General features: G+C 39.1%; 3 protein-coding genes across 3 annotated transcripts; 1 reads left to right on the top strand and 2 right to left on the bottom strand.

Moving 5' to 3' along the window:
• The first annotated feature begins 38 nt into the window (after nt 1-38).
• mettl26 (methyltransferase like 26) lies at nt 39-4,885 on the top strand. Its single transcript, XM_003453835.4, has 6 exons — nt 39-398; nt 801-963; nt 2,192-2,251; nt 2,357-2,424; nt 4,082-4,160; nt 4,265-4,885. Exons 1-6 carry the CDS (start codon nt 205-207, stop codon nt 4,319-4,321), a joined length of 621 nt encoding a protein of 206 aa, XP_003453883.1. The 5' UTR covers nt 39-204; the 3' UTR covers nt 4,322-4,885.
• Nucleotides 4,450-7,798, bottom strand: wfikkn1 (WAP, follistatin/kazal, immunoglobulin, kunitz and netrin domain containing 1). The gene is made up of 2 exons (XM_005458539.4): nt 6,770-7,798; nt 4,450-6,651 (listed from the first exon to the last, which is right to left on the bottom strand). Exons 1-2 carry the CDS (start codon nt 7,028-7,030, stop codon nt 5,134-5,136), a joined length of 1,779 nt encoding a protein of 592 aa, XP_005458596.1. The 5' UTR covers nt 7,031-7,798; the 3' UTR covers nt 4,450-5,133.
• Nucleotides 7,799-8,308: 510 nt separating this feature from the next.
• Nucleotides 8,309-14,870, bottom strand: LOC100700672 (ras-related protein Rab-40C). The gene is made up of 6 exons (XM_003453833.5): nt 14,161-14,870; nt 14,013-14,073; nt 12,595-12,655; nt 12,436-12,513; nt 11,222-11,444; nt 8,309-10,285 (listed from the first exon to the last, which is right to left on the bottom strand). Exons 1-6 carry the CDS (start codon nt 14,312-14,314, stop codon nt 9,984-9,986), a joined length of 879 nt encoding a protein of 292 aa, XP_003453881.2. The 5' UTR covers nt 14,315-14,870; the 3' UTR covers nt 8,309-9,983.
• Nucleotides 14,871-15,367: the final 497 nt, after the last annotated feature.

Genomic DNA, 15,367 nt, shown 5'->3' with positions numbered 1-15,367 from the left:
AACCTGGGCCCGCCCCGTGCTCTTATTGGATGTGAGATCAGTCACGTGAGGACATGCGGAACTGGACCATTTTCGGTCGAAAAGCAAAACATTCGGGGGCGGTGAGTTGAGTGACTCAGTCTGCTGTAACGTTACGCCGACCTGCTGGAGTGGTTTCATAAACTACGCCGTATAAGTCGACTGTTATACCCGGGGTTTGGCACGATGCTGAGCGCCGCCGCCGCGGAGAGGAACAAGGAGCCCATCCTGGCGGTGCTCCGGGATAGTGTGCACACCGGGAGACCCCTGCTGGCTCTGGAGATCTCCTCCGGTACTGGGCAGCATGTCACACACTTTGCTCAGGCCCTGCCGAATATAACCTGGCAGCCATCTGAGTATGATCGCCAGTCTATAGTCAGGTAAACCAGAGATGTGTGTATGCGTATAAACTATGAAATACAGATAATATACTGGGACATCTGTGCACCTATATTAGCTGTTAATATCCAAGAAACGTTAGTGTTAATATTTATCTCTTATATTTATATCTGTTTTTTATTCATCTATTTATATCTGTGTTTATAATCGTACTTTTTATATACGATTGTTTTGTTGTATGTTGAATGAAAACTCACATTTCTCCTCGGGTCAATAAAGTTTCTCTGATCTGATCTAATGCAGGAAATTATAATTAATTTAATTGTGTTTTCACAGCAGTTCTTATCTGATGGAAAGTTTTATACTTCGTATTTCTAATACCACTCTACCTGCTACAGAATGATGGCCTGGAGGGTTCCCATAATGTCTTTTGTTTCCATTAGTATAGAAGCATATAGAGCTCGCTACCGGCTGAACAATGTGAAGCCTGCCATCCACCTGGATGCTTCTCTGCCCTATCAATACTGGGGAGGAATCCAGCCAGAGAGCCTCGACCTGGTGCTCAACATCAACATGATCCACATTTCTCCTTTGGCTTGTACAGAGGTAGGACTGCTGATTCAGTGGTTCTCTCAAACTGTGTGGCATGGAGCCACTACTATAGGCATGGAGGACTAAGGGGAAAATGGAGTGATATGATTTATGAAGAGAAAAAAAACAAAACAAAGAAACGTTTGATAATGCCATCCTGCTAACTCGTTTTCCACTGATATTCAACTTGAATCTTTTATTATTTCTCTTAATTAAAAAATAGGGGTTCTGGGATTTTGAAGATTTTTCAGCCTGTTCACCACTTAAGTGAACTGTTGTCTCTGGGTTTATAAGTAAGGGGGATTTTATAGCACCTTTCAACATAACAAAAAAATGCTAAAACATTAAAACAAACAGTTACTCAAAATCAAGTTAAAAACTATGAGTTTTTAGCAGTTTTTTAATAGAGATCCCTGAGTCCACAGATCTCAGGCTCAGAGGGAGAGTTCCAGAATCACCGTTACAAAAGCTCTGCTTCCTTTAGTTCTCAGCCTTGTATGATGCACATCCAGCAGGTCCTGATGACATGACCTTGGGATTATAATTTAATCCTATGGACCTACAAAAGGATCATAAGTTAAAATGTGGTTGATTCCTTTATTAGTAGTAGTAGTAGTAGTAATATCGATGTATTTTGTGCTTTTCAAATGCATATATAAACACATTTCTACTAAAGAAACTCAGCACAATTCCTGAAAGGAGAAGCTTAAATTGCTAACATAGTCAAGACATTTTTCATATTTGCTTAAACTGACTCTTTGTAACCTTTGCTGAAGAGAGACCCCTGTGACCACGAGAGGCAGTTGCAGGTTAAAGATAATTAGTGAAACAAAATGTAATAGTAGCCTAAATGTAGAAGGCTCTCAATCTCATACATACCAGCCACACAACACATTGAAGTTAGCTATAACTGGCTACTATGAAGTGAGGTTCAGTTATGATTAAAGCTGCAGCAGCAAAACTGTTTTGCTCCATTTTATGATTGTTTTAGATAAATAATTTGCTATTTCTACTATAAAATTCACCTAGTTTGGCTTGACATTGTACTCACTGGCCCTGATATTTATGGTGCCATAAGTGTAAATAATACCACCTTAAGTATGATTGCACCACAACCCTTCAGATAATCACTTTAAGCCTGCTTCTGCACAATATCTGCCTCACTTATTTCAGTAAAACAGAAACCAAAAACAAAATGTCCTCCTGCCTGCGATGTGATTCTCAAGATGTTATCTTCTCTTAGGGTTTATTCAAAGGGGCTGGAGTAGTGTTGAAACCTCAGGGCCTTCTACTGACTTATGGGGTGAGTAGCAAAACGATTGCTGTCACAAAACATGACATAGATCACAAGCCATTATCAAGTCTAAACTTAGCGTGTAATAGTAACATGTTTTATTGCTTTTCTCAGCCATATGCAGTGAATGGTCAGATTGTCCCTCAAAGCAATGTGGACTTTGACTACAGCCTACGGCAGAGGTAATGTCATCTGTATTTTATGGCTCTTTTAGAGTTTTGTTTAAGCCAGTCATCTTATGAGGAGGCTTCGGTGGTGGACTGCCTGTCAGAACTACCAGAACATTTCCTGTTGGCCCACGGTTTTTAGCCTGCTGTGCAAAGTAAACCTGAGCAGTGATATTATAGGTCAACAGGAGTGAGGGCTCAGAATTCATGCATCATTTGCGACTCTGTCACGCTTGCTTAAATACACTGCTTTCATCACAGCATCTGAGATAGGGTGCCATAATTGACAGTGAAAAGAATGGTGGACGAGAGAGGATGAGATTAAAAGGAAATGCAGCTAAATGTGCTAAAATAAGTGTTTACTGATGGTCTGACTGCTGATACAAGTAGCAGATGAATTCTGAAGCGTACAGGGCTCTACTGATTGGACAGCACTTAACAGTGGAAATGGTTAATGAATTAGAGCATACTGCGTTAGACATTAGATTTTTTTTTCAGTGGGCTAGGCCTTCACTTGATCTCAACCCACTTAAGCATGTTTTTCATTTACTGAGGACAACACAGTAAAGTAAAAGTGTGGCAGACGATGTCCAGGGAAGAAACGCAGCATTTAACGATTTCTATGGGTTGTTCAGGTTCTTTCGTCAAAACAACAAAAAGAACACTTACTATAAAACTGTTCAATATAAAGCTTGTCTAATGACGTGTATATATATATATATATATATATATATACATATATATATATATATATATATATATATATATGTATACATCCAGGTGGATGGTAGGCTGTAGTACAATAAGGTGAACCCTTATTGTACTTACTGGTATTGATATTTGTGATATTTAAAAATCAAATGTTAGATGTCATGTTATTAATATGAATAACTGTTCCTTTTGCACAGCTTTTGTAGAGATGTGGATCAGAATTTGTCCACCCTCCTACACTCTTATTTTGAATGTAATTCATTTGCCAGATAGAGACAAAATACACTGCTGACAGCACTGCTGTTCTGTTTAAAATTGTGTAGTGAGCCAGTAACATACTGCAACAGAAAAATAGGATTCTTGTTTCTTGGTGGTAAGGGGTATATCCAGATTGCTTAGGACTCAAAAGTAGATAAAATATATATTATTCTTTTCAGAATTTGCTTTTGTTACAACCATTAACTTGTAACTGATTTATAAATAAGAAGAATAGATTTTTTCTACCTTTCAAGCATAAGCAATCAGGATTTAACACTTATTGCACAGGAAGAAAAACTGTGTTACATAGTGTAATATCAGTAAAGGGAATTCTTTGGCGGTTTACTGTCATAGTGAAGATGACAGTGAAAATTTTGTGGCAGCCCTAAATAACACATGGGTAGTCTATTGTTTCTGTGTGAGCAAAGTGACTTGAGAAGGAGTCGGTTTGACAGCCTGAATTATTGTGTCAGTTTGCTCATAGAAGGCTTTACACAGTATATTTAAAACTAACTAAGATCATCATAGTCTTTTGAAAATGTTTTTCCTTAAGCACACAGTAGAATTAATAAACGTGTATAATGTGTGAAGCCAAACTCACAAAATACATGCAAAGAAAAAATGTTGATTGTTTTTGTAATTACATAATAAAGATAAGCAAAAGTGACCAGGGGATTTTAAAAATTGTTGTTTAATTTTGCAGAAACCCAGAATGGGGACTCAGGGATATCTCGCTCCTCAATTCTCTGGCACAAAGCAATGGTTTGTACCTGGAGAGAATAGTAAGTAATGAACCCATTTAAGCAACCAGCATATCTTAAGTCAGCATGTGAAATATGAGAACAGTTTTGTAGTATACTGATTTACTGATGCCATTTTTTTCCAGGTGGACATGCCAGCAAACAACAAATGTCTTCTTTTCAGGAAGGAAAGTTTGGTGTGAAGTATCCTGATGCAGGATGGTCAAAATGCCTTAACTCGGAGCTCAGATACATTGCCAAATTTTCAAGAGCCGTAAACGGATCATGTTTTCTCCACATTTTAATACATGCTGGTATTAGATTAACTAAGTTAATGTAAACTGTTGTGCTCTAACCTATAACCTATATTCTTATGTATTGCACATGAGTTAAATTAATAAATCTCACAAACACATTGCCTTTGTGCTATATAATCTTTAAGACAATGACCTATTCTTCTTTTTCTGTTTTTTAAGCGTGAAACTGACTTAGCAGAAGTGCATTGAAGAGGGAAATAATAAGAGAATATACTGTACTTTATATAAAACAAAAGAAAAATTTTATAAAACAAAGATGGAGAAACTAAAGTGAAGAGCAGAAAAAAATAACATTAGCAAAAGTAATTATAATACAAATGTCTATTTGTTTAGTATTACAAGCTAGGGATTTTTGCAACATGATCAACATGTGTGTCTGTTATCCTGGCTGCTGTTTTCACAATGCAAAGTTCACAAATAAGAAAAAAACATCTTAAACTTATTTGAAAACAGCAATTCAGCATTAGTATTAATACAATGGGAATCAACACATCTGGAATGTTATTATATCTGTGTTGGGATAAAAAGAAACCTCTCATACCTACATCAGCATGCAGTATTTGACTTGTTCTATTCTGTTTTGATAAATAGTTATTAAATATCAGCTTTTCTGTTGCAATTCTGATGCTTGTCTTCATTTCGAAAACATATACATCACTACAACCGTTCTGTGGACAGAATGAGTCTAATTCATAGTTTCATGAGCTGTCACAGGCTTTTTTACCCAGAGCATCACGCAGCTTTTTCAGTTTGCGTTCATTTATGGCTCTTACATAGCTGTCTGAGTGGATGATAGCCATGCCGTCCTGCACCATACCCATCACCAGCAAAGGGTTTTCCTCAACAGTGATGTTGGGACAGGGACAGCTCCAGTCTATCTTAGCAATAGTCACCTCCAAATGTTTGGTATTGAAGAAAGTCAAGCCCATCTTCTCGTCCCTCAACACTTCTTCCAAGCTAAATCGAGCTAACCCAGAGTCCAGATCCTCAACAAGCTCTGTCAGTCGGCCCACAATAGCAAAGTCACTGCGGCATAAGCTGGGCACCATTTTCCCCTTCACGCGACAGGTCTTGCAAGGTTTCCTTTTTGGTTGCGGGCAGTTGGCCTCACACTCCTTTTTGGTGTGGAAGTTGTTGGCATTCCCATGGCAGCCGCCATAGACAAACGCTTGGCACTGTTTTGTTATGGAATTCCAGGACCAGCGTGCCTCCCAAGCTTTACAGGGACCTTGAACAGCAGGCAGAGAGCAGATCCCCATGTCTTCTCTCTGGCAAGAGGCTTTGCACTCTTCATAAGTCTCAAATCGGTTTCGGCTGTCTTCGCATCCACCACTGCTAAAGGTCACACAGGAGCCCAGCTTGCTGTCATAATACCAGTCAACATGACGCTCTCCACTGCACACACTCAGGTCGACTTCCGCCAGGCAGTCTGCTGGAGAGAAAGGCCGTCCCATGGGCATCTCAGGATCTTCAGAGAAGTCATCATCTGACCGGCGAATAACAGACAGAGGATAGTCTGCGCGAAGAACTCCTGCAGAATTCCGTGCTATACAGGTGTAGATGCCGGTATCCCAAACCTGGGCATTATAAATTACTAGCTGTCCAATATTGGTTATAACCACATTGCCATACATCTGATCAGGCCTCATGACAAGGCGTTCACGCCGGTCACTTTGCTTTTCCCATGTAACATCTGGTCTGGGGACTCCAATGACATCGCAGTGGAAGTTGACTGTGCCTCCAACATAGATGGACTGGTGGTGAGGGTTGGAGTACAGCGTGGGAGGCATGGGATCCTCCTGGGAGGATGCTGGGGTTGGGTGAACTGTAGTGTCTTGAGGTAGGGGGCTGGTGGGGGGGCCAGCGAGGTAGAATCGACAGGGGACCACAGTTAGCGTCACCCCCCGGATGCAGGCTTCTGCATCCATATAGCAGCGGTTGAAATAGGTGAGGCCATCTGATGCACAGGTGAAGTTGGGTTCCTTCTCACACCGATCCTGGCACTTACAGATGGGCTGTCCATCCCAGATGTCACAGGTTGCTCCCTGCTGGCTGCAGATAAAGCCCTCACAGGTAGCTGTGGAGGCGGAGGTAGCATCACCTTGCCCTTCACCCTGTTCATGTGGCTGAGCAGGGGTGCCATCAGAGAAACGAGCAGCAACACAACTGTTGAAGCCGCACACATTGGTGCAGCATTTCTCAAAGTCAGCACAGTCCTGAACATACAATATATAAATCAATACGCATTTTAACATTTAAATGAACAAATCGCAAAATGTTTTGATTAATAAAAGATTTTCTTATATTAAAATTAACATTTATAGATTAACTCACCTCATCGATGTCGCATTCCCTCTCACATGTGCTTTGTGCATCAACCCAAAGATTAGCGTTCAGCTTGTTTGGACAAAACCCTTCGTGTTCAACTTTGGTTCCTGCCACACTTGCACACAAAGAGACCTCGAGTAAATCGCAAAAAAGGAGAGTCAACAAATATGCACGTGTCCATCGTACTTTGCTTGAGTTTGGTGCACTATGGCAATTTGCACCCTTTATATGCCTATCCGCGAGGAACTGTAGGGGAAAATTACGCATATTTGATCTTTTGTATGAGTAGACCACCAAGTAATTCCATTCCAACTTTGGGTCTTCACAACAGGAATACGATTATTGTCGATTTTCAAATGCGTCCGCCCTTTTTGTGCGTAAACGTGCACTGAGTCACTTTTCTTTGCGCAGAGAGAAAAGTTGTATTCCCAATGATCAAGACGAGTTCCCGTGCGCTGGACATTAAATTACCCAAATGTTTCCAAGTAATAATTAATAGGCTGTATAAAATATTCGCCTTGGTAATCAAAACTTGTGCAATACTGAGGAAAAATCGACGTGCGTTTTGTCGAGCAGCTAGACAAACGAACTGAACTGCACAATGAGCGGATAACGCAATATCAGCTTTAAAGCGTGTGAATGGAGGTGGAAAGGGCAGTCCCTCTATCCGCCCCCATGGTCATCCAGTGTCTCAAACCTTTATGAAGCAGCACTATGCGCTAAGCAACTGGACAAACATTGTAAAAACATCAAAGAAAACGTGTAGCCGTGGTTTCAAGCTGTCTCAACAAGCGTGCGCACAGACATACACATTCCGGTGAGAAATCCAATGTTAAATGTGTCCAGACGGAATTTATAGAGATGGCAATTGTAAAAAAAAAAAAAAAAGTTAACTTGCTGTTTAATTTCATGGGAGCCGGTAGTTATGGTTCTTCTTCTTTGCTTTTTTGTTAGTTACATTCAGATGTTATACACATTGTATTTAAGCAGGTTCCCTGCACAAATGAAAAGGAGTAAAATGTAATAAGTCGTCGGTGGCGCAAGGCGGAAAGCGTGAAAACCAAACACGGGGCGTGTCGCATCATGTCTCGCAAAACATGTTGTTCACGTCCTCCTTGTCTAGACTTGGGTCAGTTTACTACCATCCCTCATTTACGCGGAGTTCAGAGATGCCACGGTCAGGTGGGAAGACATAAAGCGCCACATTTTCATCTGTGTGCGAATCATCTTTGTCTCGCCCCAGCTCAGGGGCAATGAGAAGCAGCTCCCCTCGTCTTTTCATTGGAAATGACCCTGAAACCTTTGGGTGACATTTGACCGCTGTGCATTCATGCGCTCCTAGCCATGTTAGACCGATATCCAAAGCTGGCCAATACCAAGAGAGCAGCTAATCAATTCAACCCCCCCACGGGATTTAATGCCTCTGACCTGACAAAGAGGACAAAAATACTCCCACAATTCCCACAGTGAACTTGATAAATGTCTGAATGAAAAATTTTCCCCAATCTAGAGCACACAAGTAAGTGAAAATAAAAATGCAACTCCTTAGTTTTACCCTTTATTTTGACTGTTTTTGATGGAGACAAAATAAGAATTAAGGCTTCATCCCAATACACAGCGCTGATAGCAACAATCATTATCAAACATTTACATATAGTGCTTTAGATGTTCACCCAAGAGTTGTTAATCCATTGTTCTGGTCTCAATAAATCACATAGAACAGGAGCCAACAGCAAACATGCACCCCATTAGCCGAATACATGTATTTAACCATGAAAATGTTGAAGTGGGAATTCAGCAATGTTCTTTGAACGTGGAACAAAAATGAGAGTACAGATTATAATTAAAATATTTGTTTCAATTATTCAATTAATAAAAGAAAATATCAGTAGCCATGGTTAAAATACTTAACATCCTTTCTGAAATCTTTATCCAACCTTACATTGTGCTTCCATTGTATCGACAGTACATCTGTAAAGAATGACTGTAAGTTCTTCTAGTATTCACACACATTTAAAAATGCTGGAAAACTGCAGAAGTGCAACCAAATGTATGAAACTACTAAAGAAAATTCCAACCACCAATTCTTACAATCTCAAATATAACCACATGGCCACAGAAAGGTAGGTGAATAAAGTTTTACATTCAGAAATACATATCATGTATATAAAATATCTGCAAAGCAACCAAATTAAAAGATTCTTCTCACCAACGCCCGTTACTTTTATGAAATATTAAGAACCAAGACACAAATGTTTAATGTTTTTTAAGATTAAACCCCTAAAATGAGCAAACAATCTGTACATGTTTTTGTACAAGGTTTCCTAATGAGCACAGAGCAATTGTTTAATAAGTTAAAAGATTAAACCTGATCACGCTCTGGATGGTTTAATCCAGTTAAGCAGTGATCCAAGAAAGAAAACAAGCTTTAGAGGTGTAAATTGTCAGAGCAAGTGACAGTTGCTGAAAAAAATGACTGATGGAGATGCAGGATTATTTCATTTGGGCTGAAATTTAAGTCTTGCCAACAAACCAACTTGGCTTGAATTTTTTCAGACAGTTTTACAGATTAAGTAATGGCTCGACTAACATCGTCTTTCAGTTAATAGATCCTAAATTCTCTTTAAGCCCTTGGCTGCTTGTAAAAAGATTTTCTCATGACATTCAATCTTATTTTAGAAACTATGTGAATTTTGAATAAGTTATGACAACTGAGGCTGGAAAAAAAATGTCAATGACAGACAACACTGAAGCAAGTCTCCCCAAAACATTCAAAACAAAACAAGCATAAGAAATTCCTCCCCAAGACATTCACCACAGAACATAACAAGAGCACGTAATGTATTTACAGTTTCAAGTCCGATTTTAAATACCAATAAACAATCCTTAAAAAAGAAGCCCCTCTATTTGTTTGTAGTGTTAACCGGTGAGTTGTAATCCTCGATTCACATGTGTTGGTCCCAGGGAAATCTTATTCTACTCGATCACAGTGAGCCTCTGTAGTAGAGTACAGGTAAACGAACATCCACAAGATGGCACCAGCACGCGGAAAGAGATAACAGAAACCAACCATCCAAGTCAGTTCCCAAAAGGTCAAGGAAAGTTCACAGCTATATCCATTGCTGGCAGGCCTCCGTACTTTTCTCTGGCCTCATGACCTCTTGGAGCAACAACACTTTTAACACTGGCTCTATGGAGGAACCATCAGTCTGCTCTTTCACTATGATATCTTACAGTTTCCTTTAGGGGACAACGACGAGCTCTTTGGAGGACTCTGTGGAGGCCTGAAGGACTTTGAGCGCTTCAGGCTGTTAGCTTTGCTTCCACCACTGCTACCACCTGAGGCGGCACTGTTAGCCACAGAGTAAGAGCGTCCATGCATCATGACTGCATTCATGCCATTGGCCATGGAGAAAGACTTGAGGTGGGACTTGATGGCCACAGGGAGGGGCAGTTTGTCAATGAGGTGCACCGGTGTGCAGGAGACGATAGAACGGCAGCACAGATCTTGCAGACTGAAGACTGTGGAAACACAGGAATATGGATGAGCACGTGTCAGAGATCTGCAGTACTTATTAAGGCTCTTCATTGTATCCATAAAATCTACTAAGTAAGTGAATATTCTGCGTAAGAAGAGATAGTAGTAAAGCTTTTCACCCCTGCAAACTTCTGTGTAAATTGTGAATATACACAAACCAGACTATTCCGAGTAGTTTACCCAGAATTAGTATCTTAACTAAGAATACTTTTAAAATAATAATCTTATATTTTCTCCATTTGGGAAAAAACACACTTGTGATGTCATGACATTCAAAAAAAAAAAGAAAAAAGAAACCCACTATAAGCAAAAACGTATTTATGTAAATGAGAGTATATTTAATAAAACAATAAAAACTTTACAACAGAGAGTGTTTTAAATACAACAAAAATAAAAATATTAGTTTTCTTATCAAAGAGCTAGCTTGATTTATGTAAGGGCACAGTAGAGACTACCCTGCAGTAAATGCTATGAAAACAACTGGCAGAAATGCAGACTGCAGATGACAAGGTAGAGATCACTTCTTAAGTCTTATCTCTTCTGCCTTTGAGGAAAATTAATGGCTGCCTAATATTTATTAGGTCCAAGTCCCTATGATATGCAGAGTTTAACCTTTGATCAAAAAGTAATCCAGACACACCAGGCACAAGGATAAATGCAAACAATGATGATGTCCACTACAGTGTATGATGTTCTGGGATTCAACACAGGATTCAGTAATGAAACTGATTTATTCACATCTGAGTAATAGAAGAAGAAATCTTGTAGCAATGCATCTACATAATTCACTTTCTGGAAGGATTTGTGTAACTATTACACAAAGAAAAAAACAAAACAAAAAAAACCAAACATGTTTTCTCCCAAGTCTGGTTAGAAATAAATAAATAAATAAATAAATGAAAAATTAGTAACCAGCTCACCTCTATTGGGCCTCCAGAATTTCTCCATCCCATGCCTCATCAGCACGATGCGTGAAAGCTCTGTGAAGGACTCGATGACGTTGAAGTTGCAGAGCGGACTGACCTCGAAAAACGTCATGCTGTTCTTTTCTGCGTAAGCTCTCGCCTGCTCCGTTGGAACCTGCCGCTTGAAAGCCAGGTGAAGCCGGTTTCCCACAAGAATCCGGGGCACACCCGGGGCATGCTGAAGAAAACAATATAATGTCACTGTAAAAATTGACCTGTAACGTGATACATGTGGACCAACATTAATAGTGGGTGCTGCAGTGATAGGCTAACTGTAGCTTGCATGCTTGGATAAAACACTGTCTGCAAGTTCCACAGATTTACAAACCAATGAGACAGATGGTTTGTTACACAGAACCATCGAGGAGACATCTATCTATTGTAATACCTAAAGACCTTATTATCTAGGTCCTCATAATTAACTCAACTGCCCACATCAACTGTGATTTGGCAGCAAGTACATGGTTTTCAACATGGATTCTCTCTGGACCACCCTTACAAAGTAATAATTTAAAAATCTACACACAAATTCAAAAGTATTTTGAAGCCAGGCTTCTTTTAATTGCTTGAAATGCAAGTCACTTTCTCTCCAGTCCAGCTGAGTTGTGAAATATCTGTCCCATTACCACAGGTTTTTGCTGAAAATCATGTAATGATGTTGTTGCTCTACCATCAGTCAAGTTGGGTTGTGAAACGTCCGCTATATTACCACATGGTTTTGCTGAAATACTGGTTTGTTTAAGCTTGAGCTACATTAAAGTTTTCTTCAATTGAAAAACTCAATAAATAAACACGTTATGCTGTCATACCCGTCATCAGTGCAGAGACTGAGATAGATGGCCTTGTCAGTGCTGCTCCTTTTCCTAAAATTCATTTTTAAATTTGCCATTTGCCATAAATTTGCCATTTTTTGCCATCATTTGTTTTTTAATTACCAATATAAGTGAAGTTAATTTTGGTGCCTAGTTGCCTGAGGTTAAGGTTAGTTGTTGGCACTTGCATAACAGACGGTACATGAAGTACACTTTGTCCTATTGAAAGAGGCTGTAACAATTGGCCTGCACAACTCTGATACACACTCTGTACCAGAGATTTTCTCACACACTGCTGCTCTCAAATACTGCTTTGAGTATTTTTTTCTACTCCAGAGATTAGCTGAAGGAAATTACCTCATCAATTTCTCTGATCCAACGGTCAATGCCATCAAATGACCAGCCATTTGTGATGTCATACACCAGCAGGATGCCCTGTAGAAGAAATGTATTAACATAAATATTGAATTCCACAATAAGAAAAAAAAATATATTTCTAATGGCTTTTCCAGTCACCTGTGCTCCGCGAGAGTAGGACCTGAAGATGGTGCAGAATCTGCCTTGACCTGATGTGTCCCTGTTGAAGAGGCACATAAGCACAAACTAGAAAAATAGGCCTACTCCAGGTTTGTTCATTTCTACAGCCATTACCAGCTTAAAACACTCTGCAGAACTCTTGAAATGCCTCTTATTTCTTTATATTTTCCAAGAGAAATGGGAAATGGATGCAGTGATTTTTTGTAAGGTGCATACATGGAAATACAGTGCACAATATAATGAGTTTGAAAGTCAACGTTTGGCATGACCACCTTTACTCTTAAACATAGCCTGAACTCTCTTAGGGAGATTTCTTGTAATTCCTTTAGTTCGGGTATAGTTCTCCAGGCATTTTAAGAACATCCCAAAGCTCGTCTTTGGATGCTGGCTGCCTTTTGTTCATTTCTCTGTCAACATGATCCCACACTGCTGATGACAATTTGAACAAAATATCTACATTAATCCCTCTATGAGCCTTGTTGGCACCGATTTTTAGTGCAGTTCTTGTGTAATGTGGCACACTTCAGCCTTATCTCCATTTTCCTGACAGCCACCCTTCCACTAAGCCCATTTCAGAGTAGGTTTTGGTGAAAAATAAATGGATCAACTGAAAGGCCAAATGCATATATCATGTAATGTGCCAGGTCTTTGCTGATTTTTTCCATTTATTTCTTAAAGACATAACTTTCAGATATTGTTCATCAGGTGAAAATATTTTTCAGGCCTGCTACTCCTTCTTTTGTCCTACACTGGTTTAACTCCCTGAATGTTTTAAAGAAGTACTACACAACATGCTCTGATATGCAAGGTTTTCATCTAATCACTTTTGGAACCACCTTGTTGGTGAGAAAAATACTACTGTATGCCTGTCAAAATGTATTCTCTGGCATCTCTGGCATTTTTGGTAGATTACTAAAGACATTGATTAAATTCTGTGTGTTTTGCAACAGGCTACTAATTTTTTAAAAAAGTGTCTAACGATACAGTTTAAAATCACTTCTTTAGCAAGTTGTCAGTTGTGGAGACATAACATTAGTTCAACCCTTTAGTTAAAAGGCTTTTTCATGCTTGGATGATTCATAAATCAGTTTTAAATGGCTTGACATACAAAAAAAACAACAACAAAACAAAACAAAGAACAACATTCCTCTAAAAATGTTTCGGCACAAGGAGTGGAATAAACACGAGTGAAAAAGCAGCCAGTGTTTAAAGAAAACTTTGAAAGACCCTCTGAAAGCCTAGAAAACTACTGCCAAAAAATACTCAGAATTTTGGCTCATTTAAAGCAAAATATAAAGAACTGAGTGGTTGCTCAATAATTTTTTACATCATTATTCTTAATATTATATATTTATGTTAAAATAGTAATAATAAAAATAAAGAAATAAAAAACTTACCATAGCTCAAGTTTCACTCTCCTCCCATCCAAAAGAATTGTGGTGGTCTTGTAATCAATTCCTAATATCACAAATCAGATTATCCTTGGTCATATTTGGCTTTAAAGTCATCTCAAAACAATTAAGAAAAATGGATATTGATATTTACCACTGCTATATGCATAGGGAGATTCTACTGATCCGTCTTGCAAGCTGTCCAAGATTTCTCCCTTTCCAACATCGCTGTCTCCGACCAGTAGAAATTTCAGGAGATAATCGTAGCTCTTGACAGGACTACTCTGAGTTCCCATCATCCCACGCATTGGATCCGCTTTGCAGAGAGCCTTTTAAGCTCACCAGGCATCCACTGGAGAAACCAAGCGGTCCCCGAGTGTGGTACCGAAGGGAAGACGACCGCGGCTGGGCTTAGCTAATGAGTTAGCTTGTGCACTACTCACGATTTAAATTAACGATTACCTTTTACTTCGCACACACTTTGACAAATCCAGCTATTTCGTTATTCCACTGAATGTAATGGAAAATCAACCCCGCGATTTAGCACTAGAACCCCAACGTAGATCCCGTTGATGTAACGTCAATATTAACTGATCCAAACAACCACGGGTGCTAGCTGGCTTGTTAGCTAGCCAGCTAACAAAAACGACAGTAACGCATTCTACTACAAACTACAAGTACAAAATAAAAACTACTGTTTTGTCCTACATATAAATGTACTCTAATAAAATCAAATAGCGATTGCTTCCCTTTGTTTATAAAGTAAATACCTACGAGGACTATTCCGCCTGAAAACGTACATCCACAGTGTACTGTACTATGTACTATGTTGGAACTTCCTGGTAAGGAACTGCGTCAGCATCATCAACTGCGTCACATCCTTGCACGATTTAGAGTTATAAAATAACAACAACAACAAAATTCTATGTTAAATCACCATTTCCTAAATACGATACGGTTATGAATCAGCCAAACATGTGGACTGGTAAAAAGTAGGATATACATCTGTATGAATACTATGAATTGATTGAACATAGGCAACTCCTGCCAAGCTGTAGCCTGTGTTGATTTAGCCAGAAGCTAAATAAAAGCCAGAAGTTAAATGAACACCGTTTCCCTGTATGTAACAATTTGGTTGTGGCTATAGTTTAGCTTTCAATTGGGGGAAATCCCCAAAAGACCAACATTTAAAAAAAAAAAACATAATAAAGAAAAATGGTGTCAAACTGTCAACCAGAAAAAATGGTGAGAAATGTAATTGAATGTGTGGCTTTATTTTGACTATGTTTAAATAATATAAAAATAAATAAACAAAAAACACAAGCAAACAAAACAAAACAAATCATAACAAAACATTATCA

This window comes from Oreochromis niloticus, linkage group LG6, assembly GCF_001858045.2.
Source record: "Oreochromis niloticus isolate F11D_XX linkage group LG6, O_niloticus_UMD_NMBU, whole genome shotgun sequence".
Taxonomy (NCBI): domain Eukaryota; kingdom Metazoa; phylum Chordata; class Actinopteri; order Cichliformes; family Cichlidae; genus Oreochromis; species Oreochromis niloticus.
Note: the sequence above shows the minus strand (reverse complement) of the source record. Positions and strands in the feature narration are given on the sequence as shown.

Coding starts and splice junctions, on each gene's coding strand:
- wfikkn1 (XM_005458539.4), bottom strand. CDS start 7,030: ATGCGTAATTTTCCCCTACAGTTCCTCGCGGATAGGCATATAAAGGGT. Junction 6,652..6,769: donor GGGAATGCGACATCGATGAG/GTGAGTTAATCT, acceptor TTGTATGTTCAG/GACTGTGCTGACTTTGAGAA.
- mettl26 (XM_003453835.4), top strand. CDS start 205: ATGCTGAGCGCCGCCGCCGCGGAGAGGAACAAGGAGCCCATCCTGGCG. Junction 964..2,191: donor CTCCTTTGGCTTGTACAGAG/GTAGGACTGCTG, acceptor ATCTTCTCTTAG/GGTTTATTCAAAGGGGCTGG. Junction 4,161..4,264: donor GTTTGTACCTGGAGAGAATA/GTAAGTAATGAA, acceptor ATTTTTTTCCAG/GTGGACATGCCAGCAAACAA.
- LOC100700672 (XM_003453833.5), bottom strand. CDS start 14,314: ATGCGTGGGATGATGGGAACTCAGAGTAGTCCTGTCAAGAGCTACGAT. Junction 14,074..14,160: donor TCCCTATGCATATAGCAGTG/GTAAATATCAAT, acceptor TTGTGATATTAG/GAATTGATTACAAGACCACC. Junction 11,445..12,435: donor GGATCAGAGAAATTGATGAG/GTAATTTCCTTC, acceptor TGTTTTCTTCAG/CATGCCCCGGGTGTGCCCCG.